Source organism: Petaurus breviceps, unplaced genomic scaffold, assembly GCF_028583685.1.
Source record: "Petaurus breviceps papuanus isolate PSGF00001 unplaced genomic scaffold, PetGlider_PUasm1.0 551, whole genome shotgun sequence".
In the NCBI taxonomy this organism is placed as follows: Eukaryota; Metazoa; Chordata; class Mammalia; order Diprotodontia; family Petauridae; genus Petaurus; species Petaurus breviceps.
The window spans coordinates 22,724,872-22,749,167 of record NW_027186372.1 but is presented as its reverse complement, the minus strand read 5'-3'; the positions used below and the strand labels follow the sequence as shown (position 1 = coordinate 22,749,167).

Here is a 24,296-nt window from a genome sequence, read left to right as displayed (position 1 = left end):
ACAAAGAGAATCAGAGAATTCTGAACTTGCATACAAAAACTCAGACTAATACCCGATTTCCCATTTAGCACCCATTCCACTAAACTTCACAGTTTCACCATATGTCAGTGACATCCAGCTCTGATAAAAGGAGCACAAATCAGAGAGTGAGGGTTTGTATACGTTGAATTGAATTCTTGCTTATTTTCCTTAGGTGAAGGGTGAGGAGGGTTTCTTTTCGTTGACTTGTGAGTCACAGTTAACATTCATTTGGTTGGGGGATGGGGGTTACATTATTGTAACAGGGAATACATCATTGCTACAGGGAAACATTATTGCTCTTGCAGAGAGAACTCTGTACCTAGCCTGCAAAGGAGATGAGATGTTTATAGTGCTGGCAAACATCTAACGTGAGATACAGACATGCCCAGGCTCAAAAGGATAGATACTCTCCTTGAGAAATCACAAAGACCTTTTTTTTTGGCAAAAAGTCCTCTGTAGGTAAATCATCCTTATAAAAGGCAAATGCTGCTTTTAATCTCTTTTTGGCATTGCAGCTTTATTCTTTGGGGTGCCATTGCATTTATCTATCACGAAATCAAAGAAATATTTTCTTTTTTTTTGAAATGGCTTTTTATAATAAACTTGACTAGTTTAAGAGAATCAAGTAAACATAACAAGAGAATCATTCATGAAACCACAAATTCCAAAATATTTACAATTGATAAAAGGAATATATGAATGGAAAGTTAAAAAAATAACAATAACATCTTATTTACTCCCTGTCCTTTATCTCTTTTCTGTCTGTATCTTTATCAGATTTTGATGCTGTTGTTTTTTTATACAGTCTTAGCATGTACATTGTTCTGTTTCACTGTCTTGGTTTTGCATCAGATCAGATGACTTTCCTTATTCCTTTGTTTTTTTCATATCTGCCATTTATGGAACAATCATTCCCCATTACATTTATATATCATGATTTATTAACTATTCCCCAAGTACTGGACACATAGGCAAGCTCCAGGACTGTACGTATGTGTGTGTGTGATTACAAATAAGGTCACTTTTAATATTTTTTTTTTACAAAAAATGAGAGGGACAAAGACTAGAGCTGGAAGAGATCTTGGAGGCTGAATCTTCTTCCTTTCATTTTACAGATAAGGAAGCTGAGGCACAGAGTTTTTTTGTGTGTGTGTGACTTGCCGAGAGTCACATAGCTAGTAATAGTCTGGGGCAAGATTTGAATCCAGTTTTTTCAGGCTCTAGGTCTTGTGCTCTATTTTTGATGCCATGCTGCTTCTCCAAACATCTTTTTTCTCCCATTTCCCTGGAACTCTCTCCTCCCATTCCTTTCCTGACCCTTTTTATGTTTCATGATGTTTAATAACATCCTTAGGATGCTGTCCCAGTAGTAGGATTACTAAATGGAAGGTATGGTCAGTTTTGTAATTTATCGTGTTATTTTTCTTCAGACATTTCAGGCATGACCCCATTTGGGATTTTCTTGGCAAAGACACTGGAGTGGTTTGCCATTTACTTCCCCAGCTCACTTTATAGATTAAGAAACAGGCAATCAGGATTAAGTGACTAGTCCAGGGTCACACAGCTATTGTCTGAGGCCAGATTTGAACTCACAAAGATGAGTCTTCCTGACTCCAGACCTGGTACTCTATCCCCTGTGCCACCTCACTGCCCTAAGCTTACTGTGTATTACCCTCCAATAAAGTCTGCTTATAGATTTGATCATGCTGTGGGTGTAACCAAGGACTCTCAAAAGCTATGCCAGTGAAGCAGGAACTCTGACAAGTCTTACCATGCTGGGAAATCTTTGAACACTGGCTTGGTGACTGACTGTATATGTTTTTCGAGGACCACCTGGCTAAGTATGGAGAATCTCACTGGGTAAGTTGAATGGAAGATCATGACTTGTTTTGCCATAGCAATCTTGAAGATCATCAATTAAAGTTGGATGATGAGTTCTCGAAGCACTGAAATGTGTTGCTTATTTTCCATCTTTTTAAAAAATATATACGTATCTATTTCTTTTAGAAAACTACATATAGACTGTATTGGTCACATAGGTTATGTGTGTGTCCACGTAAGTTTTTTTAAATGTGGTTAGCAGGGGGCATGATTATCTTAGAATTTCACCCACTACTCTCCAAGAGAGACTAATTCCTCCCTGAAGAGGAACAGATGGGGCTCTTGGGCTGGCCTCTCTGCTCTCTAGAAGGAGGGAATACTAGACTAGAATTATATCTATCTGTGCCCCTAAATAGTTCAGGGGAAATAATTTTGTTCTTGAAAGTTCAAGCTGCTTTCCTGGTTGCTATCCCTTGAAGGAGAGACAGCTTATATCCCAAGGCTCAGTCCCTTCCCACCAAATGCTAGTTACACACACAAATATTGATGCATATAAAAACAGAAATCAGGTTAAGTTTTACAGATTAGGATATACCGGAAAACTCATAGATTGAATTAACTCTCCCACTGGTGGTGAGATTATCTCAGCTCCACCAAGACAGAATCCTTGAGCTCACCCACAGGGAAATTCCCTTACGTCTCTAAGGAGGCACATCTGTTAGTGGTTTGAGTGATGAATTATAGTGGGGAGAAGGCAAAAAGCCTTTCAGGCAGTTATTGCAAAAGTTCAGGTATCTGATAATGTCTATATTAGTGATGACATAGCAAGAATAGAAAAGAGAATGGATTTAAGTGATGTTTCACATGTCAAATTGGCGCCACTTCATAAATGATTGGGTATTAAGAGGTGAGGGAGAAGGTAAAGGATATGTCTGGGGTTTCACAAATGGGAAAGCAGCTGACAGAAATGTTAATTCTAACGGAGGAACAGGAAAGTTTAGAGGGAAATGTAATGAGAATGGTTTTGAACATATTGAATTTGAGATGTCGATGGCACATACAAGTACATATATCCTGGAGGCATAGTTGTGTGCAGCATGTTTTGTTATACACAGGGAACTTTATTTTTTAAGGTAAACATTTACTGACTACTTAATCATAAAGGACATTCTTATTCATCAAACTAAAGAAACTGAAACTTACCTACATTTAACAAACTTCACTTTTAAACAGGAGCCACGACACACACACACACACACACACACACAGAGGAAACATTAAGAGGTCATCAAGAGGTGGCTAGGTGGCGCAGTGAATAGAGCAGGGCCCTGGAGTCAGGAAGACCTGAGTTCAAATCTGGCCTCAGACACTTAACACAAAAACTAGCCATGTGACCTTGGGCAAGTCACTTAACCCTAATTGCCCTTCAAAGAGCAAAAAAAAAAAAGACCTTTTCCACTGGCTCTAGAAATAACTTTTGGGGCAGCCAGGTGGCTCAACAAGTAAGAGCACCAGCTCCAGTGTCGGAATGACTTGGGGATCAAATCCGGGCTCAAATACTTAGCACCACACCCAGAAATAACTGGCCGTGTAACCTTGAGCAAGTTACTTAACCCTGATTGCTTTAAAAAAAAAATAGTTCATCAAGCTATTTCCAGCCATGTCTAAAGCCTGTAGTAATTGTTGATCAAAAGTTTGGAATTTATAAACTAGGTTAGAACTGAAGCTATAGATTTGGTCCAAATCCAATATCAGGTATTTCTATTCTTATCTATTATGTAAATCTGATGCCTTTCAGAATTCATTTTGGTTACTTTATAACCATGATCACACCTGAGCTGTTGTTATAATTTTCCACTTAACTCAAAATTTGGTTTAGAAAAGTAGCTGTTAAAAGTCCACATGCCGGTATTGTTTTCAAAAAACTTTTTTGTCCCATCTCTGTTTTAACTTTTTGTTTACTTGAACTATTGCTCCATTAGGCTGCTAAGTTGAGGCTTGGCTTGGGGGCTCTCATGATTTCAAAAGGGCTGCTCCAAAGCGGGTCTTCAAATTTATATGCTGGCTATCCTCTGGGCTCTTTGAAGTTGTCTGTTTCATAATAGGCATCACTTTTTTAGCAAATTTACCAAGAGTGACACCTGCTGGATAAGGTGGTTAGGTGCGACTGATATCTGAATAATGAAATTTAATTCATGGGATCATAGGTCTGAAATTGAAAGGGACCTCAGGAGTCATCTAGGCCAACTCATTTTATAGATGAGGAAACTAAAACTCAGAGAAGTTAAATGAATCCATGATCAACATATAACTTAGCTCATTGCCAATTAGAATTTATTGACTAAAAATTACCACGCATAGAGAATAAAAGATTTTTAAAGCTGAAAGTCTAAAGCCCAAAATGGTAATTGGAAAGAGAATCAGATTTGCAGTACGAAGAGCTGTGCACAGAATCCAATTCTGTTACTTAAAACTTGTGTGACCTTAAGCAAATCACAACCTCTCTTAGACTTCATTTTCCTTGATGAAGGAGTTTGGACAAGATGACTCTCATCCCTACATTCTTCCAGCTCTAAATTCTGTGACTGTATAACTGAGGCTCTGCCTCTTCAAGAAAAGCGAAGAGAGTGTCAGGGCACTGTTCTACAGAGGACACAGCCTTCACTTAACAAAAATCCTGCCGCCAGGAAAGTCAGTAAATACTCTTACTGTTATAACTTAATTATCGGATTCATCTATCAACAAGCACTTCTTGAGCGCCAGATTCTTGTTGTTTTCTACATAAAGTGACCTCTATATTAAATTCTAAGCATAAATTACCAGATAAAAAGAATTCTAAAAAAATTAAAAAGTCAAGGTCATAAAACAAAGGTTTTTTTGGACAAAAAAATAACCAAATTCACAATACGTATTTATTTGTGTTATTACAGGTTAGTAGACTTAGGTACAGTATTGGTAGAACCATGAATTGATCTAATCATTCTAGAAAAACATTTTAGCCTTAAACTGTTCACATCCTTTGACCCAGAAGGTCCACTACTTGGTATATACCCCAAGGAAGATATAAAGTCTCATATATCCAAATATTCCCTGCAATACTTTTAGCATTAACAAAAAACTGGAAGCAAAGTAGGTGCCCTTCAGTATGGGAATGACTGGACAAATTGTGATATGAATGTGATGGAATATTATTACATCAAAAGAAATGAATTTAGAAAAATGTGGGAAGATTTGTATAAAGTGATACTGAGTAAAATAAATAAGACAAAAAAACCAATATCACACTGTGATTATATAATAATATAAATTTTAAAAAAGGAAGCTGAATTCTAATTAACTGCAATGAAAAAATCCTTGTCCCAGAAAACTGATAAGGAAACATACTTGTTTTCTTTCAGCAGAAAAGTGGGGGGACTGTAAGGACAGAAATTTTCATTCATTTATATGTGATCATTGTATTATTGTTTTGACATTTTTTTTTCTGTAATAGAGAACGGTTCAATGCTAGGGTGGAAGGAGATTCTACCTGGAAATGTTGTGTGATAAAAACAAAAAGGCATCAATAAAATTTATTTTTTAAAGGTCTAAGCTTAGGGCTTGGGAAAGGACACTTGGGCCCAGCAAAGGCAGTAGTATAGCAGGTAAAGAATTGGATCTGGAACTTAAAAGACCAAAGTTTGAGCTTCAGTTCTGTACTTACTAGCTGTGTGACTGTGGGTAAGTCATTGAACCTCTCTGAGCTTCAATCTCCTTCTCTGTAAAAGGGATAGGGAATTGCTCTAGATGATCTCTAGGGTATTTTTCATTTCATGAAAAATACATTCATTCATCAGTTCTAAATCTGATGCTGCTCCACACAATGACCAACTACAATTCCAAAAGATTCATGATGAAACATGCTATCTACCTTAAGACAGAGAGCTGATGAACTCAAAGACTGTAGATAGAAACATTTTCTCTTTCTTTTTGGGCATGGCTAATGCAGGAATTTATTTTGCTTGATATACTTATTTGTAACACATTTTTCTTGCCTTCTCTATGGGAGGAACAGGGGGAAGCAGGAGAGAAAGAATTCAGAACTGAAATGGAAATAACATTTAGTATTATAATTATGAAGCCTTTAAAATAAATATTAAACCTCCAAAAAAATGGTATGAATGATTTCTCAAAATCAACTGTTGAAAGCAGCTTGCAGTGAACGAATGAAAGTTCTAGGAAATATCTCCATAATATACTGCCTGCTGGTTTTTCCCCTTAGAGTAGAAAGCAATTTATTGATGAAAGAGTTCCAGAAATTTATTTAAAAGACCGTAAGAAAAACAAAAGAGGATTCTTCTATCTTTGTTAACCAAGAGACAAAAAAGAATATATACAAAGTGGGGTGTCCTGAATCTCCTTCTAAGTCATGTCATTGCTGTCCAAGGAAAGAAGCCATGGGGTCGTCTGGCCTCTGGCGTTTCATCCTGTATGCCTCCATTTCCTCTTCTGTAGGCTCTCGGGCTTCATACATGCTATTGTACGGCCTCTTCCTCTCATCCAGCTGCATGATCTCCTTGACGTGGAGGAGGCGGGCCTCCTCAGCATTTAGTGCCTAAACGGAAAGACGGAGAAATGAATACTTTCAGCACGAGTCTACTTGCCCAGTAGTGGCAGGGCAGAATGGATGCAGCCCTGGGCACTGTGACATCAGAAATCCCTCAGCTGACAGAGCTGAAGGAGCTCTTCAAACAATAACTGGAACCAACTGTTACTCAGTTTGCCACACTTTGTAAAAGTCAACTGTCATTATAAATCTTTCCATTTGTTTCAGCTATTTTAATCAATTTTAATGCACCTTTACTAAAGGACAAAGACTGAACAGAATTTGTTTTTTTGCTGTTTTCCTAGGCTTGGCTTCAGGTGGAGATTTAAATCCTCCACTTTAAGGTCAATGAATTGGATTTTTTTAGACAGCTTAGAGACAACAGGTAAATTTCATTTGCAAACATTCTAAGATTTCTGAAGTAAGGCCTTCACAAAAAGCACACTCCTTAGGAATGACGTTCAGGAGATGCTTCCAGGGCAGGTATGTCAAGGTCAGTAAGTACCTTTTTCAGTTTTTCGTGTTTCTTCTTTTCTTCACCCTCACTGTCAGAACTGCTCCTCCTGTGCTTCTTCTTCTTCTTCTTCTTTTTCTCTTCTTTCTTGGTGAGGTCTTGGTGAAGCTTCAAGGAAGGATTAAAAAGTAGATCAATAGTATATTGAAAAAAGTACACGATGAAGTCAAGTGACCTTGTTTTGAATCTAGCTGGGCAGGTTCTTAACCTTTTATGAGCCCCAAATTCTTTACTGATAAAATAGTAATAATACTTGTATGAATTACTGCACAGTGAGGAAAGTGCTTTGTAAATTATAAAGTGCTACATAAATAGGAAGTTATTAATATGCTCATGAGTATAAAATATTCACTTCTGCCATTTATTTATAGATCGTAAAGACCATGGTAACCTATGGCATGAACCAGGTTGTGGCCTACCTCCAACAGAGTTTTTGGTCTGCTTGTTTGCTCTTCTCCCACAGCATCATCAGGAATATATTCATCTGCATTCTGTTTAATTAAAAAGGGACACAAATTGAATTAAGCTGGTGTATCCTAATGAACAAACATCATGAGAAAAGGTGCTATTCACATCACATTCACCTAAGAAGGAAGTATTTTTGATATGTTTGACTTAAAGTTATGCTATTGTGGAACAAGCCCTAGACTACAGCCTCAAAGGACATGTGTTAGAGCAGAGGTGGGAAATTCATGCCTACAAAACTCCTGAGGGTGGCCAGAACTAAGTTAAAATATAATTGGGAAATTTTTAACAAAATAAAAACATAACAGAAATGTGTGTTGAGGTTTTCTAAATTGATATGCAGCCCACAGGGATGTGGATCTTTCTATTTGAGCTTGGTCCCTCTGTATTGGGACTATCCCTGACTCCTACATATACGACCTTGGCAAAATTGCAAATATCCTGAGCTCCATAGCTGTAAAGTGTGGATACTAACTCTCATGTGAATATGTTTTGTAATAGCAAAATATTAACCATGCCATTACAATCTTAACTAATTATATAACTGGTTCTCAGATCAGGATACGGATGGGGACTGGACCTGTGATCTCAGTGGTATTGAGAACTACAAGGTGAGAAAATGCTTTCTACCAATCCATGCTTGCATTGTCTCTACAACTTAATAAATAGTATTAGAGAGTTGTCGGGGTACACTGAGAGGTTAAATGACTTGCCTAGGGTCACACAGCCAGGGTGTTTCAGAGGCAGAATCTGAACTGTATTCCCTGCTTCAGACCTGGCTCTCTATCTACTAATACCAACTTGCATCTTTTTTAAGATCAAAAGGTAAGTTTTCTGAAAAGAATTCTAGAAAATGTAGACAGGTAGTAAGATGAATGAGTGATCCTAATGTTTAATAGTAATCAATTTGCAGCGTTTCTAGAAAAAGGGATACTTACAGCAATTTCTTTCCCAGCTTCTCCAGTACAGTAGGAAAACTTGACAAAGGAGTGACAGCACTTGTACCCCCATCTACCTTCTTTCCAATAGGAACCCCAGATATGCTGTAGATGAGAAAGACATGATTGAAAAATAGAATATATGCTACTTTAAAATATCCTGGTTAAATTCAAGAGTATATATAATGCCTCCAGAACAGTTCGGCAAGAGGGATAAAAGAAGCAGATGAGGGTTAGAGATCTTTTGCACAGATTTTACTGTTTATTTTTCTAAGTGTGATGTTTCTGTAACATGTTCAAAGATGATCTAATAAACTTCATTAACTTGGGCTAGACTAATGTTAACTTCTGCTTAGCAAACTTTGTATACCAACAGGAAAATTAATAATATAACCAAGATTTTACCCACTATTTGAAATAGCACAAATTTTGAAAATATTGTCAAATACTTATGAAGCATTCATTCTAACTTCTGTGAACCTTAGTTTCTTCATCTATCAAATGGGGATGCCTAGCCTATATACTTCACAGGGCTGGGAAGATAAAAGACAACAATGGATATGAAAATGCTCTGAAAAAACGAAGTCTTCTACAAATGTAATTTGCAATTTAGCAACCCCATCCCAATGGATATTTCCAATGTCATTGATATAATAATCACTGCTAAATCCAATGATTCTTTTTGTCCTTTCTATAGCATCTGATATTATTGGATCACCTCCTCCTTCTCTATGCCCTCTCTTCCCTAACTTTCTGCGACAGTACATTCTCATGTTGCTTTTCTCTCTTCTTCTGCGGTGATCTACTATACCCACTGCTGGCTCCCCATCTTTCTACTTCCTCCTAAATGTGGGTGTCCCTCAAGGTTCTGTGGTTAGCCCTCTTTTCCACTCTCTAGATGACTTCATCACCTTCCATAGTTTCATGATCAGTTCTATGCAGACTCTCAGAGCTCACATCTACTAGCCAAACTCACATCTGAAAAGGAAAACTATTCTGCCAAGTGGTCACCAAGTCTTTACTTAAAAATGTCCAGTGAAGAGGAACCCCACTCAGGTAGCTCATTTTTTGACAGTGTGATTCATTACAAAGTTTTTCCTTATCAAAGCAAAATCTGCTTTTCAGAAACTTCCCTGCATTTTGTGTAGCTCTACCCTCTAGAGCCAAGCAAATAAAACTAATCTCTCATCTATGTGATAGCCCTTCTAATCTTTGAACATATCTATTATGTTCCCCAAATTTCCTGTCAGTTCCCACTCAAACCACCTTTTTTTCAGGTCCCTTCTACCTCTAGACTATTACAATAGATTTCTAACTGGTCTTCTTGCCTCTTGTACATCCCCTTTCTAATCCATCCTTCACACTCCTACCAAATTATTTTCCTAATGCATGACTTTTGATCACATCACTCCTCTACTCAAAGACCTTCCCTGGCTCCCCATTTTTTAGAAAAGGGTCCTCTGACAAAAAGGAGCTTTACATGTTTTATCTTATTGGAACTTCACAACAACAAATATATCTCCACTTTACAGACAAGAAAACTTGCCCAGGATTGGTCACACAGTTAGGAAGTATACACAGTAGGATTTGAACTAAGGTCTTCCTGACTCCAGGTCCAGAGCTCTATCCAATATGACATGTGGCTACCTCTTTTATGAATCTAGATTTTACAAGCTTAGTTATCTAATTTCAATTGAGACTTCATCATAAGACAATCCTTTTACTCCTCTCTAATTGATTCTCGATCCTATTCCCCACAGAAGGTTATTTCAAAACCTCTCAAGTCACAAGCCACTAACTCTCTCCTCTTCTCCATAGCTAAGGATCACACCTCACACCCTGAGAAAAGAAACCATTCTCCATGAGCTCCTTCTTCTTGCCTTTTCCACATCTCAAACCCTCTTGATAATTATCCTTTATTCTCTCCTCCTTTACTCTAGTTTCTGAAGAGGTGATCTTTCTCCTCCACAAAGCTAACTCTTCTATACATACCTCTGATCCTTCTTCCCTCTGTCTTCTGAATATTGTTCCCACAAGCATCCCTTTTATCATTCTAATTATCTCTCCCTACATATTGGTTCCTTATTTGCTTACTCACCCCCATCATCCATCACTTTGAGCCATCATCTACCTCTCCTCCCTTTGACAGATGAACTAGAAAAAGCTGTCAACATCAGCTGCTCCCACTCTCATTCTCTACTCAACCCTTTGCCATTTGGCTTCTGACCTCATCATTCAACTGAAATTGCTTTTTCCAAGGTTATGAGTGTTCCCTAACCATAAAATTTGATGGCCTCTTCTCAACGCTCATCTTTCTCGCTCACTCTGAGCCATGACACTGCTCATTCTCTCTCTGCCTCAATGCCCATCTTTCTTGCTCGCTCTGAACCATGATGAGCTCATTCTCTCTCTGCCTCAATGCTCTCTCCTCTTTGGGTTTTTGTGACACTGCCTTTCTTTGTCTTCCTGTGCGTCTGGCTGCTCCTTCTGTCTCCTCTGGTACATCATCATCCATCTCATGCCCCTGGACCTCCAGGCTCTGTGCTGGATCCTCTTCTATTCTCTCTTTACACTCTTAATAGATGACCTTATCAACTACCCTTAGGTTTAATTATCATCCAGATGACTCCCTGATCTATGTATCTAGCCCCAGACTCTGTCCTAGGTCCAATTGTACATATCTAACTACCTACTTACTGGTTATTTCATACTCCATGTCCCATAAACATGACAAGTCCAAAACTATATTCATTATCTTTCTCTCTAAACCCACACCTATTCTAGACACCCTGGCCAGGAGTACTACCATGCTGCAAATCTCCTGGGTTCTAAACTCCAATATTATCCTTGAGTCCAATTATTCTTCCACACCCTACATATTCAATTAGTTGCCAAATCTTTTAATTACTACCTCCACAGTATCTCTTTCACCTGTCCCCTTTTCTCTATGTACCAGTTTAGTGCCTCTAACCCTTTTTGCTGAGACTATTACAAGAATCTTTTCATTGGTCTCCCTGCCTCAAGTCTCCTCTACAACCAAACATCCTCCCAAATTGTCAAAGTAAGTTTTTACTAAAGCACAGATGTGACTACATCACTATCATAACTCACTCAAAATGGCTTCCTACTGCCTCCAGGATCAAATATAATCTCCTTTGTTTAGTTTTTATAGTGTTTCACCACCTGGCCCCAACCTTATTATACATTATTCTCCTTCCCACACTCTACAGCCCAGGCAAACTGGCCAACTTGTTGTTCCTAATATAACATTCCATCTCCTGTCTTTGCACTGGTGTCCCCCATGCCTGGAATATACTTCCATCTTCTCTCCACATCTTCTTTCCTTTGGCTCAAGTGCTATTTTCTACAAGTCTTCCCTTATGTCCATAGCTGGCAAAGATGTTGGTAAAGTGATGATGTGATTGGGATCTCAGGTCTGGCAAATCAGAAAGAGAAGCAAGGATCCAAGTGTGGTATCACAATGAATATGCTGGGTGGGATAGTTTCAATGTGCCAATCTCTAATGTGGGTTAATGAGTTTCTTAAAGAGACAGCTGCTACCTTAGCATTATAGACACGTTAGCTAAAACAGACAAAGATGAAAACAACATAAAGCAACAGCACAAAGCGGTTCTGATTTTCTGAGCTTACTGTATGATTGTTGATCTTGACATCCTCCTCATACTTGGAGCAGGCAATAGCTCGCTCTTGTCCTTTGATGACTGTTCCATGTCTTGAATATTCCACATAGTCTTCTGTCTGAGCCAACAGTAACTCAGAGGGGGGAGCATCCAGGTGTTCTTGACCTCCATACTGAAACAGAAATCATGCCTGGTAAAGTATGTTGAAAGCATTTACTCAAATATATATTTAAGTCATCCATATAAATCAGTGAAATCTAAAAAAACTTTATTGAATTCTTCTCAAGAGAAAAAGAGTAATAGATAAAAATGCAAAAGAAAGAGACAGGCAAAAACACAATTTTTAACTACTAAATAAAAGATATTTTAGAGTGATATAAAAGATTATAACTGGTAAAAACAGACAAAATGATAAACAGAAAAGCTAAGTTCATGTAAGTAAAAGTTTTTAGAATTTAGCTAACATGAAGCAATATATGTTAAAAGGAATTCTTCTTTTGACAGTGCTGTTATTCAACTTCAGTTTTGGCCAACATTACCTTCTCTAGGATGCTTTCTTTCTGTTGTTCTTTGAAATCTTCTTTCTTGACTTTAAATGATTTATACAGCAACTCCAGTTTTGTTGGATCTGCTTGGAGATGTACTTCAGATCCTTTGTCATAAGCTTCCCAGGCAAACACTAAAGTGAATAAAGATATTGAAAAAAAGAAGTTATTAGCTAAATATCACATTCAGAAAACATGAACTGAGCACCTACCATGTGTACAGGCATAGCTATATATGTGTGTGTGGCAACACAGACACACAGACAGACAGACACACACACGGTCAAAGAAACTATAAAGATGAATAGGACCTGAAATAATAAATAATTATAGCCAAGCTGCAGGATATAAAACAAACCTAATACATCCTCACTGTTCCTATATGTTCTTAATGAAGCCCAACAGCAAGAAATAGAAAGGGAAATTCCATTTAAAGCTACTGTAGACGTTATAAAATATCTGGGAGTCTAACTGCCAAAACAAACTCAGGAACTACATGAACACAATTACAAAACACTTTTCACACAAATGAAGTCAGATCTAAATAATTGGAAAAACACCAGTTGCTCATGGTTCAGCTGAGTTAATATAATAAAAATGACAATTTTACCTAAATTAATTTACCTTTTTAGTGCCATACCAATCAAACTACCAAAAATCATTTTATAGAGCTAGAAAAAAAATAATAAAATTCATCTGGAAGAAGAAAAGATCCAGAATATAAATGAAATTAATGAAAAGAAATGCTATGGAAGGTGGCTTAGCCACACCAGATTTTAAACTATATTATAAAGCGGCAGTCGTCAAAACTACTTGGTACTGGCTGAGAAACAGTGGTGGATCAGAGGAATAGAAGTAATGGGAATGGGAATTTGAAGATCTTCCCTGCCCTTTAATAGACCTAGGAGGGAATTTGAAGACCTCCCCTGCTTTGAAAGTAAAACTCTGCCCCCTAATAGGCTGAATGTGATCACATGGAGCCTCTGATGGAGGGAATTTGCTAAAGGGTGGAACAGAGCCCACAGGAAGCTTTCCTGCTGTGCAGATGAACTCTGGTCCCTGACAGGCTGAATGTGATCACATGGAGCCTGTGGTGGGAGGAGTTTGCTGAAGGGAAGCAGAGCCCACAGGAAGCTTCCCTGCTGTGCAGATAAACTCTGGTCCCTGATAGGCTGAATGTAGTCACATGGAGCCTGTGGTGGGAGGAGTTTGCTGAAGGGAAGCAGAGCCCACAGGAAGCTTCCCTGCTGTGCAGATGAACTCTGGTCCCTGATAGGCTGAATGTAGTCACATGGAGCCTATGGTGGGAGGAGTTTGCTGAAGGGAAGCAGAGCCCACAGGAAGCTGGGAGTCAAAGCCAGAGAGATGGTGGGAGAGAGAAGTGCTCAGGCAGGGAGAGAGAGGGTTGTGAGTAAATATTGATCTAATATGGGTTTCTGGGAAGGCTGAAGGATGCTGTGGCTCTCAGTGTTATTATGGCTTCTGAATATCTTCGGTACTATAATGGAATTGGTTTACTGGTTTTGGGATTGGGTTTTCTAGAGTCTAAATAAATGTTTCAGTTCTGTCCTCTATATGGAGAGTTTGGTCTATTTCGCAATCAAACGTCATGTCATGTGATATTTATAGTCACAGTCTTTATCATAACCATGGGTGCTGTAAATATTGCATTGGTGCTATGATAGATTAGGTACACAAGATACACTAGTCAATGATTATAGTAACCTACTGTTTGATAAACCCAAAGACTCCAGCTTCTGGGATAGGAACTCACTATTTGACAAAAATTCCTGGGAAAACTGGAAAATAGTATGGCAGAAACTGGGCATAGACCAATATCTTATACCGTATACCAAAATAAAGTCAAAATGGGTTTACGATTTAGATATAAAGACTGACACTATAAGCATTCTGGGAGAGCAAGGAATAGTTTACCTGTCAGGTTTATGGAGAAGGGAAGAATTTATGACCAAACAAGAGATAGAGAGCATTATGAAATGCAAAATGGATAATTTTGATTACATTAAACTGAAAAGATTTAAACAAAGCCAATGTAACCAAGATTAGGAGGGAAGCAGAAAACTGGGAATGAATTTTTACAACCAGGGTCTCTTATAAAGGCCTCACCTCTAAAATATACAGAGAACTGAGTCAAATTTATAAGAATACAAGTCATTCCCCAACTGATAAATGGTCAAAGGATATGACTAGGCAGTTTTCAGAGGAAGGAATTAAAGATATCTGTAATCATATGAAAAAATGCTCTAAATCACTACTGATTAGAGAAATGCAAATCAAAACAACTCTTGGGTACCACATCTCACTGGTCATATTAGCTAACGTGACAAAACAGGAAAATAATAAATGCTGGAGAAGATGTGGGAAAATTGGAACACTAATGCATTGTTGGTGGAGTTGTGAACTGATCCAACCGTTCTGGGGAGCAATTTGGTATGATGACCAAAGGGCTATAAAAATGTGCATACCCTTTGATCCAGCAATACCATTTCTAGGGCTGTATCCCATAGATTATACAAGTGAGGGGAGGATCCATATGTACAAAAATATTTATAGCAGCTCTTTTTGTGGTGGCAAAGAATTGGAAATCAAGGGGGGGATGCCCACCAGTTAGGGAATGGCGAAACGAGTTGTGGTATACAAATGTAATGCAATACTATTGTACTATAAGAAATGAGGAGCAGATGGACTTCATAAAAACCTGGAGAAACATATATAAACTGATGCTGAGTGAGGAGAACAGAACCGGGAGAACACTGTACACAGTTACAGACAAACTGTATCTGTGAAGACTAACTTTGATAGACTGGGCTCTTCTTAGCAATACAACGGTCCAAGTGAACTCCAAAAGACTCATGATGGAAAAGGCTATTATCCAAATCCAGAGAAAGAATGACAGAGTCTGAATGAAGATTGAAGCACAATGCTTGCTCTCTCTTTTGTTTTGTTTTGCTTCTTCTTTCTTGTGGTTCATTCCACTGGTTATAATTCTTCTTTACAACTTGACTAATGTTTAATGTGAAGATACCTTCATATATATGAACATATATATGTAGATACCTTCACATATATGTAGAATCTATATTGGATTGCATGATGCCATGGGGGGGAGGGAGGGAGAGGAAATTTGGAACTCCAAAACATGTGGAAGTCAATGTTGTAAACTAAAAGTAAAGAAATTTAAAAGGAAAAAAAACCCTAGAATCTAAGAAAGTACCTTAGATTCCCCATTACAAATCTGGAGAATTGCTAATAAAATTGTGGTATACGCAAAAAAAAAAAAAGATGAATAGGACCACAGTCCTGTCCTAAAAGGGCTTACAATACAGTTAGGAAAGGGGAATAATACTATATTTTGAATATTTACATGCATTATACTAGTATTGGTATACTGTTGGCCAGGGATCATGTGACTTGGGTTTCAAAAGCAAAGCTTAAAATTTTTTCGGTCAATATTTTCACTAGTTGGTCCATCAGAAAACAAATCTTTTCTTTTAGGAAAAACCTTATACCATCATGGTCTAATTTGATAAAAATACTTACACTGTGTTTGTGCCATTGAAATTGTATCTCCAGTGTATCGAACGAAATTGTCTCCTGCATAACTAACTCTAAAAGAACAAAAAACAGATTGTTTAATGAGGCTGACTTCTCAGAAAGGTAGGTTGTTTCTTTCCTGATCTTGTCACATTATATTAATTTTAATTAGGAGTTGCTGACTCATCTCACCTTCAATTTGAAATACCCTCTCGCCCTGCAATGTGCACACACACAAACCTCAGACACACTTACTCATCAGGATTCTTGCCTGCGTTGGCGTAGGGATTCTCTCGCATTGCTCTTGTTTTGGGATCATAGTAGGCAGAATTGGGATCTAGATTTCTCAAGTACTAAAAATGGAACAAAACACAAGAAATATTAACATTTACTTGTACAGTAAGAACTCTTCAATCAAATGGTGTACAGCTGAGAAAATCAGAGTACAGGATGTGCAGTACTGAAGAGGAAGAGACAAGAATTAGATATAGACCTCAATGTGGTCACTGTTCCAGGCTCTCCAAGGCCTTGCCTTGGGAATGTTCTTACTCCTAATAAAAAAAATTCCATCACAACTATATCAAAATTAATTCTGGGGGCGGCTAGGTGGCACAGTGAGTAAAGCGCCGGCCCCCGAGTCAGAAGGACCCGAGTTCGGGTCCGGCCTCAGACACTTAACGCCCACACAAAAAAAAACTAGCCGTGTAACCGTGAGCAAGTTACTTAACCCCAATTGCCCTCCAAAAAAGGCAAAAAAAAAAAATTAATTCTGGCATCTGAATTTTTAATGGGTTACAAATTCAGAAAAATCAGAGCTTACTTTAGCAATGTCTTCTCGAATCCTGAGATTCCGGACTGTAATTCGTCTTTTAGAGTCAAAGTTTTGTCCAGGCATATCGATATCATCTGCATACTTATCTTCATCCTCATCTTCGCTGTTATGGTCTCTTTCCTAAAACAGAACAGAGTTAGAAAGTGATTAAGAGAAAGGATCAGGGTTTTAGGGTTTTATTTTAGGTTTAAGTGCGTCCATTTGCACAATACCAAATTAGTATCAATTAATCAAAAAATAATTATATAATGTCTACTTTGTAGCAATCCCTGCCATCAAAGAGTTTACCTTCTAATGGGAGAAACAAGATGTATACATATAAGTTAAAAATTAAAATCACAACGTAGGAACTATACAAGAGATTTCATTGGCAGAGGTAACCTCCAGATGAGGAAACTCCCTCCATCGATGCAATCAGCATATTTTCTGTAATTTATAGGCTTAAAATTTTGTCTAGCAGGTGTTGGCAAACTATAGCTCACGGGTTAGCAACCTGTTTTTGTCTAAGAATAGTTTTTACATTTTTAGATGCAATAAAACTTTTAAAATGTAAAAACCATTTTTAGTTGTACTCCTTCTGAATCTCTGCCTTTAGAAAACCCAGTATCTTTCAAAGTTCAAGTCACATACCACCTTCTACACAAAGCCTTTGTTGAATCCTGGCCTAGAGCACCGAGAGGTCAGCTGACTTGCCCAAAGCCATACATAAAGCTGTTATGTATAAGGAGCAAGACTTGGACCGTGGTCTTCCTGGCTCCAAGATCATTTTTCTATCCACTATACCACACTGCCACTCTTAAATTCAAAGTATACAAAAAGTAAATACAATGTAATTTCATTTGTGATGGTAACCTATTAAATGGGGGAATCAGGAAAGGCCTCATGTAGAAGGTGGTACCTGACCTGAGCCTTGAAGGATGCTAGGCAGAGACGAAGAAGGAAGACATTTCAGACACGGGAGACAAAGGCACAAATATAGTATATAGACTGTTGTAAATAAGAATCAGCAAGCTGGCTAGTTTGGCTGCAATACAGAATGTCTGAAGAGGAAGAATATGTGAAAGGAAGTAACGGGCAATAGTTCTGAAAAGATAGGCTGGACCCAGATCAGGAAGGGCTTCAAATGCCAAAGAGAGGAGTTTCTATTTGACCCTAGAGGCAACAGGAGGCCCCTGGAACTTTCTGATCTTGTCACTGTGCTTTAGGAACATCATTTTGACAGCTATGTGGAGATATCTGGAGAGGGAAGAGATGGGAGGCAGAGAGAACAATTAAGAGACTATCTGAATAGCAGAGCTGATGGAGGTCTGATCTAGTGGTAGATGAGTGGAGAGCAAGAGAGAGATGAGAGAGGTTGTGGAATTAAGACTCCCAGAATTTAGTAACTGACTGAGAGATGAAGAGTCAAGGATGAATCTGAGTTTGAAAATATGAGTGGTGCCCTCAACAAAAACGGGAAAGTTGGGAAAAGAAGTGAGATTTGGGGTAAAGATAACAAGTTCTGTTTTGGCCATGTCAGTTATGAGATTCTATGGGACATCTAATGGATTTGAAATATGTATAGAACATCCAGGTGGAGATAATTAGTAGGAAGCTAGAAATGCAAAGCAGAATCAGGAGAAAGATGGATATCTTAAATGCAGATCAGGGAGTCATCTGCACAGAGAGGACAGTTTAACTCATCAGAACCAATGAGGGTACCAAGAAAAAGGATGCAGAAAGAGGAGAGGGCCCAGGAGCCCTGGGGGAGAGCGCGTGCACACACGGAGGGTGAAATGTGGATGGTGAGATTTTAAAGGAGGCTGAGTAGATAAGCATGACAGAGCAAAGAGCACCAAGAAGGAAAGGGTAGTTATTAGTGTCAACTGATGCAGAGAGGTCATGAATGTTGAGAGCTGATGAAAAAGGTCATTAAATTTAACATTAAAGAGACCAAGAGATAAAAAAGAATAGTAAGGGACTGAAGCAAGGCTGGAAGGGGTTGAGAAACAAGTGGAGGATAAGAAGGAAGTGTGAAGATAGTTTAGTCTCGCAGATTTAGAGCTGGAAGGAACATCACAGGTGATACAGCCCCGCCTCCCACTGTGCAGATGAGGAAACTGAGGCCCAAGAGGGTTAAGTGATTGGCTTAAAGTCATCCAGGTAGTAAAATCTTGCTATTAAATAAAAAGAAAAGATATAGGACAACATAAACGGCAGGATCAAGTTAAAAACATTTTAAGGATGGGGAGATTTGGTCATATTTGTAAGGAGTAAAGAAGGAACCAGTAGATCAAGGGAGGTAAGAAATTAGGGGTTAGATGGGATGATTCAAAGAGCAACCTGCTAAAGGAGAAATGAGGAATGGGATTAAGGGTACCAGCAGAGTAAGGTGAGCATTGGTAAGGAAAAGAAACATCCCATCCTCTGAGACTAGAGCAAAAAAGAAAAGAATGGGAATGATGCTGATATAACCTGAAGGGTGGAAATGGGCAGCAGAGTAAATGTGTGACAGATGGCTTCAATGTTTTTAGTGAAATATTTGGCAAAATCAGGGGCAGAGTGGCTTGTAGAAAGACCGAGTTTGAAATAGCCACTGTGGGGATAGGGATAAAGTTCATCGAGTAAAAGGATTGGTATGCTTATCTACTCAGCATAGTCACGTGACTTCCTACAGCAATTTTCAGTATATAGGGCCAGAGAAGGTAAATGGTAAGATGTAGTCCAAGGTTAAGGTTTGGAAAGGATGAGTGGTAACAGGACAATGGGGTAAAAGATTCAAGAGGAGATGGCACTGTAAAGTTGAACTGGTTAACTAGAGATATAAAATTCTGAATGGAAGAAAGGGAAGCCAAAGCGATAGTTAGGATCTAGGAAAGCAGACAGAGGTTTTGGTAAGGACAAAGTCAAGGGTTAAAAGGGTGAGAAACACAGAGAGATGGAAGGACAAGAGGTTACAGCTAGAAGAAATTCCTAATTATGGAAGTAGAACACTTGTGGATGATGACAGTGCGTTCAAGGGTATGACTTTTTCTGTGTGTGTGAGCTGAGGTGAAATTAAAAGCAGGCTGATGAACTGGGAAATGAGGGTATTTGAGGAAATATCAACATATATATCAAAGTCCTTCAGTATAAGGACAGCTGTTGGAATAGAGAAGGATACAGTAAATCAGGTAATTAGTTTCCTGACAAAGGACAGAAAATTACCTGGGGACCAGGGATTGGATCAGCCAATACATAGGGAAGGACTGAACCTCAAAGGTACAAAAAGAAGCAAGAAGCATCCCTATATACCAACTAGACAGCATGGATCCCCCTCTCCCTTCCCATGCCTGCTCCCAGGGTTGAATGTTTTGGCAGGATTTCAGGGATGGTACACCTAACACTGGACAGAGTTGCATGAGATGTAATGTCTTCTGGGGAAAGACATGTTTCTGTATTGCAAGATGAAAGGTGTGTGAGAGGAAATGGCCTAATATGAAGGAATTCTAAGGGGAGCCATAGGAGAGAAGATAAGGTTATATGGAAAGCAAGGGAGTGATATGGGGTGTAATGTTGTTTAAAGAGAGCAGCAAGACAAATGGTAAGAAGTCCAAGAACTGGCTGGGCCTTGGTGTCCTAGCAGAATGGCTGAATGGAATATAACTCAATTTAGGACCCAGCCACGTATATGGTGTTGAGGTGTTGTCTGATTTCATTACATTCCAATTAATAGCCAGGGAAGCAAATACCTGTGGTTTTGTTAATTAAGAAAGTTAAGTTTTAAACGTAATGGTTTCCTGGAAATGAAAAGTTAATATTTTTCTTAGGAAAATTTAACCTAGTTACTACCCTACTTAGGAATTTTCAAACTATCAGTACGATGAATGTCATACAATCAACATAGGCTATTCTATTCACCCCTTCTCCCCTGAGTCAACAGTAACTATGAAAATTCAATGTAGATCCAATTATTTCTGAGGCAAAAATTTCCTACCGTTTGAGAATTTGGTTCTTCTTCTCCCCACTGATGTTTTGGGGAATTCTGCATTAAGAAAGAAAGAAGGATTTTGTAACTTCTGAATGTGGATATATGATAACACATACTATAAGACTTTTAATATCATTAATATTCTCTAATCATATTAACATTTACTTTGTCAAATATTGGAACCAAAAAGAATTCAAAATACAACTATCACCACACATATTTTAACGGCATCCCATTATCAATACAGTCAATACTATTCAAAATTGTTTGCCCTGAACTTAATCATTTGAGCCTATTATTTAGACTTTCTATTTAGAATTCTACAAACACTCCATGAAGGATTTATGGAAAGACAAGCATAAGAAAGACACAGGAGGACAACATAAATTTGGGTTGTAATATGCATCTGCATCAGAAGTACCCAATAGATGAGACTGTGGATACATCAAAGAACAATCATTTAAATAAACACTACTGAGCGCATGTTGCTGCTGCTCAGTCACTTCAGTCATGTTTGATTCTGTGCGCCCATCTGAAGTTTGCTTGGCAAAGATACTGGAGTAGTTTGTCATTTCCGTCTCCAGCTCATTTTACAGATGAGGAACCAAGGCAAAAAGGGTTAAGTGACTTGGCCAAGATCACATAGCTAGTAAGTGTCTAAAACTAACTCTGGACTCACGAAGATGAGTTTTCTTGACTCCAGGCTCAGCACTCTATCCAATGTGCCGCCTAACTGCCCTCTGTGCATACAATAAGACTTTATTTGCTATCAAGTCCAAAGAGTTGACTGGATCAGTGGGCATAGTTATTGCCCAAGCAGGACTTAGAAACACTGGGGGCTCAATTAACCAACTCAGACATCATAGTTTCTAGGTTTAACTGCAAGCAATTTCCAGGATGTGTGGCAAAGATGGCACACAGGTTTAGTTACTGCTGCCACACCCCATTTTCTGCTTGGAGCTACTGCCAGGATTAGGAGTTCATGATGAGGCAAATACACTGACAAGTTACTGAAAATACTATCCAAAGATTTTCAAAGTATTTTATGTAACCGCAAAACAAAAAACCCACCTCATAACTAAATGAACAAGATAATGGTTAAATAGATTGTGATACAATGATGTGACAATTACATAATATTTTAATTGAGACCTAGGTACATAAAGAAAACTGGAAAGATCTCTATGAAATAGTGGAGGGAGGGAGAAAGGAGAACTATAAGAATTATATACACACTACAATGGAGAAAGAATTCTTTCTTTTTCTTTTTAAGTAAAATTTTATCTTTATTAATAATTTGTTTACTTTTAGTTTTTACAAGATTCAGTTCACATTCCCTTGAATTTCAAATTTTCTCCCCCTTCCTCTCTCCTCCTCCTCCCATGGTGGCATGCAATCAAGTACGGGATCTGCAAATACTTTCACATTAGACATTTGTCAGGTTGTAAAGGATTGTAACTGATGGAATCAACAATGGGAAAGAGAAACAAAACCAAACAAGAAAAAGAGAAAGAGCAGGTAGTTTGCTTCAATCTGTATTCAAACTATGTTCTCTCTAGTTGAAAGAATTCTTTCTGAAATGATTCTTTATGCACTGAAATCAGTTAGTTTAAATGTAAAAAGTAACCAAGCACGTTTAGTTGTACTGATGTTCAATATTAAGTTTTTAATAAAACAATTTTAAAAAAGCATTGGCCTTCATGCATTCCCCTTCCTGCTTTGTGAGCTGAGATCAGGAGTTTAATTTCTCCTACCTCCATAGTCTTCAAATGGCATTTATTCAATTTGCTGTTCCATCTACCAAATGCCTAATGGAAAGGAGTTGGCATCTTGGGATACTACTTTTAAAAGATTGCATACTTTACCTTAGGGTAACAAACAATATATCCACAAGTTGTTATTTCAACAAAGACAATATTATTGAGATTATTTAAAGCTCTTTTTAAAGCATATAGATCTAATACTGGGTAACTGGAGATTTAGCAGAAATTTTCTTAAAGTGTGTGTATTCTGGGTGATATGCAGAAAACGAAAAATATATGGCAAAGTAAACCAAAGTCCAACCAAGACAGACAGGTCATCTAACTTCCTTTTCCTCTTTCCATTATATACAAAAAATTACTACCTCAGTGGCCTTTGAATTACAAACAGGTTGGAGATTCTGTGTATTTTATAATTAACAAGGATTATAATTTCCTTTTTGACATTTTGCTTAATAGTTCAGATATCTATCTATGTTGCTAATTGCCAGTTTTCTTAAAGTCACTACTAGTACACACACTGATAAAAATGTAATGGGGGAATAATAAAAGCTATGAGATATTTTTCTTGTTTTCCCAAGGTACAAGAGGAACTGAAATTGGCTCTGCGGATGCTATGAACACTGAAAAATATAGTAGTCGCACATGAAAGGCTATGATTTTATGTACTAAAAACAAATCCATATGAGGAATATATGGCGGGCAGTTTACTTTGTAGCAAGGTTAAATAAACTTTTGCCAAATATATTTTCATTGAAAAATAAACAAAAGTTAGTATATTCAATTACTTACCACTTGTTCCATTAACTTTCCTGAGGCTAATTCTTCCTGCAGCTTCTGAGCTTTCAGTGTACGTTTAGCCTACAGAACATAAATATTTTAAATCACAAACAAAAATATGCAACCTTTTGACAAATTAAAAAAAAATCCTAATAAAACAAATAACTAACACTTTTACTATTTTCAATAAAGGCAGGGAGCTGGACCACATGATCTTCTACCAGCCTAATATAATTGTTTATAAACATAAAATGAACTACAACTTTAGGTAATAAATAATTTCTAACATCTATCAGTTCCTCAACTTAGGCACTAAAATTAACACCTAAAAAACAAAAGAAAAAACATTCTTGCTGGTTGAGTTTAATGTCATTTACTAATCAGTTAAATCTACCATTACTACTATTAACTTAAAAATGAAATACAACAGCTATATGTCATCCTAGATATAAATCCTCTGAATTCATTCTGTTTTACTAATACAGAATGTGGAACAGAGGACAAAATGTAGATTTACTCATTAGGGATTATAGTAAACCAGAGAATTTTACTCACCAGGTCAACTTTGGCATATTCTTCCACAATCTTCATGTGTTCCTCTGAGTTGTAGCCATTCCACCGATCCCTTTTACCATCATAGTCAAACATAAGCTGAGGTTGTATATGTTCATCTGGTGCTATGTTAGTTCCTGTGAATTTGGCACCAACACGCCGAGGTCTCTGAAAAATAGCATATTATTTTATCTTTTCTTAAATAATTGTATTTTAGAAAAAACTTTCATCTCATCTTTCTTCCACAGAGAATGGAAAGACCATTCCACGTGGCTTAGAGAGAATAACTGTCAGTAACTCTGCCTGACTAATGACTGCTTTTCCTTCACTGGAATTTTCTG

The 24,296-nt window shown here is 37.8% G+C and overlaps 1 protein-coding gene across 1 annotated transcript in view; it reads right to left on the bottom strand.

Moving 5' to 3' along the window:
* Positions 1-2,928: 2,928 nt before the first annotated feature.
* SLU7 (SLU7 homolog, splicing factor) overlaps positions 2,929-24,296 on the bottom strand; it is a 303,021-nt gene continuing 281,653 nt past the window's right edge. Inside the window, exons 6-17 of the mRNA XM_069102469.1 lie at positions 23,959-24,123; positions 23,416-23,484; positions 20,870-20,917; positions 16,903-17,034; positions 16,338-16,435; positions 16,089-16,156; positions 12,522-12,661; positions 11,993-12,154; positions 8,342-8,446; positions 7,358-7,429; positions 6,930-7,046; positions 2,929-6,433 (exon numbers count right to left, since the gene is read on the bottom strand). Coding sequence (XP_068958570.1) covers positions 6,251-6,433; positions 6,930-7,046; positions 7,358-7,429; positions 8,342-8,446; positions 11,993-12,154; positions 12,522-12,661; positions 16,089-16,156; positions 16,338-16,435; positions 16,903-17,034; positions 20,870-20,917; positions 23,416-23,484; positions 23,959-24,123 — 1,359 coding nt within the window. The 3' untranslated portion in view covers positions 2,929-6,250. The remainder of the gene's footprint in view (positions 6,434-6,929; positions 7,047-7,357; positions 7,430-8,341; positions 8,447-11,992; positions 12,155-12,521; positions 12,662-16,088; positions 16,157-16,337; positions 16,436-16,902; positions 17,035-20,869; positions 20,918-23,415; positions 23,485-23,958; positions 24,124-24,296) is intronic.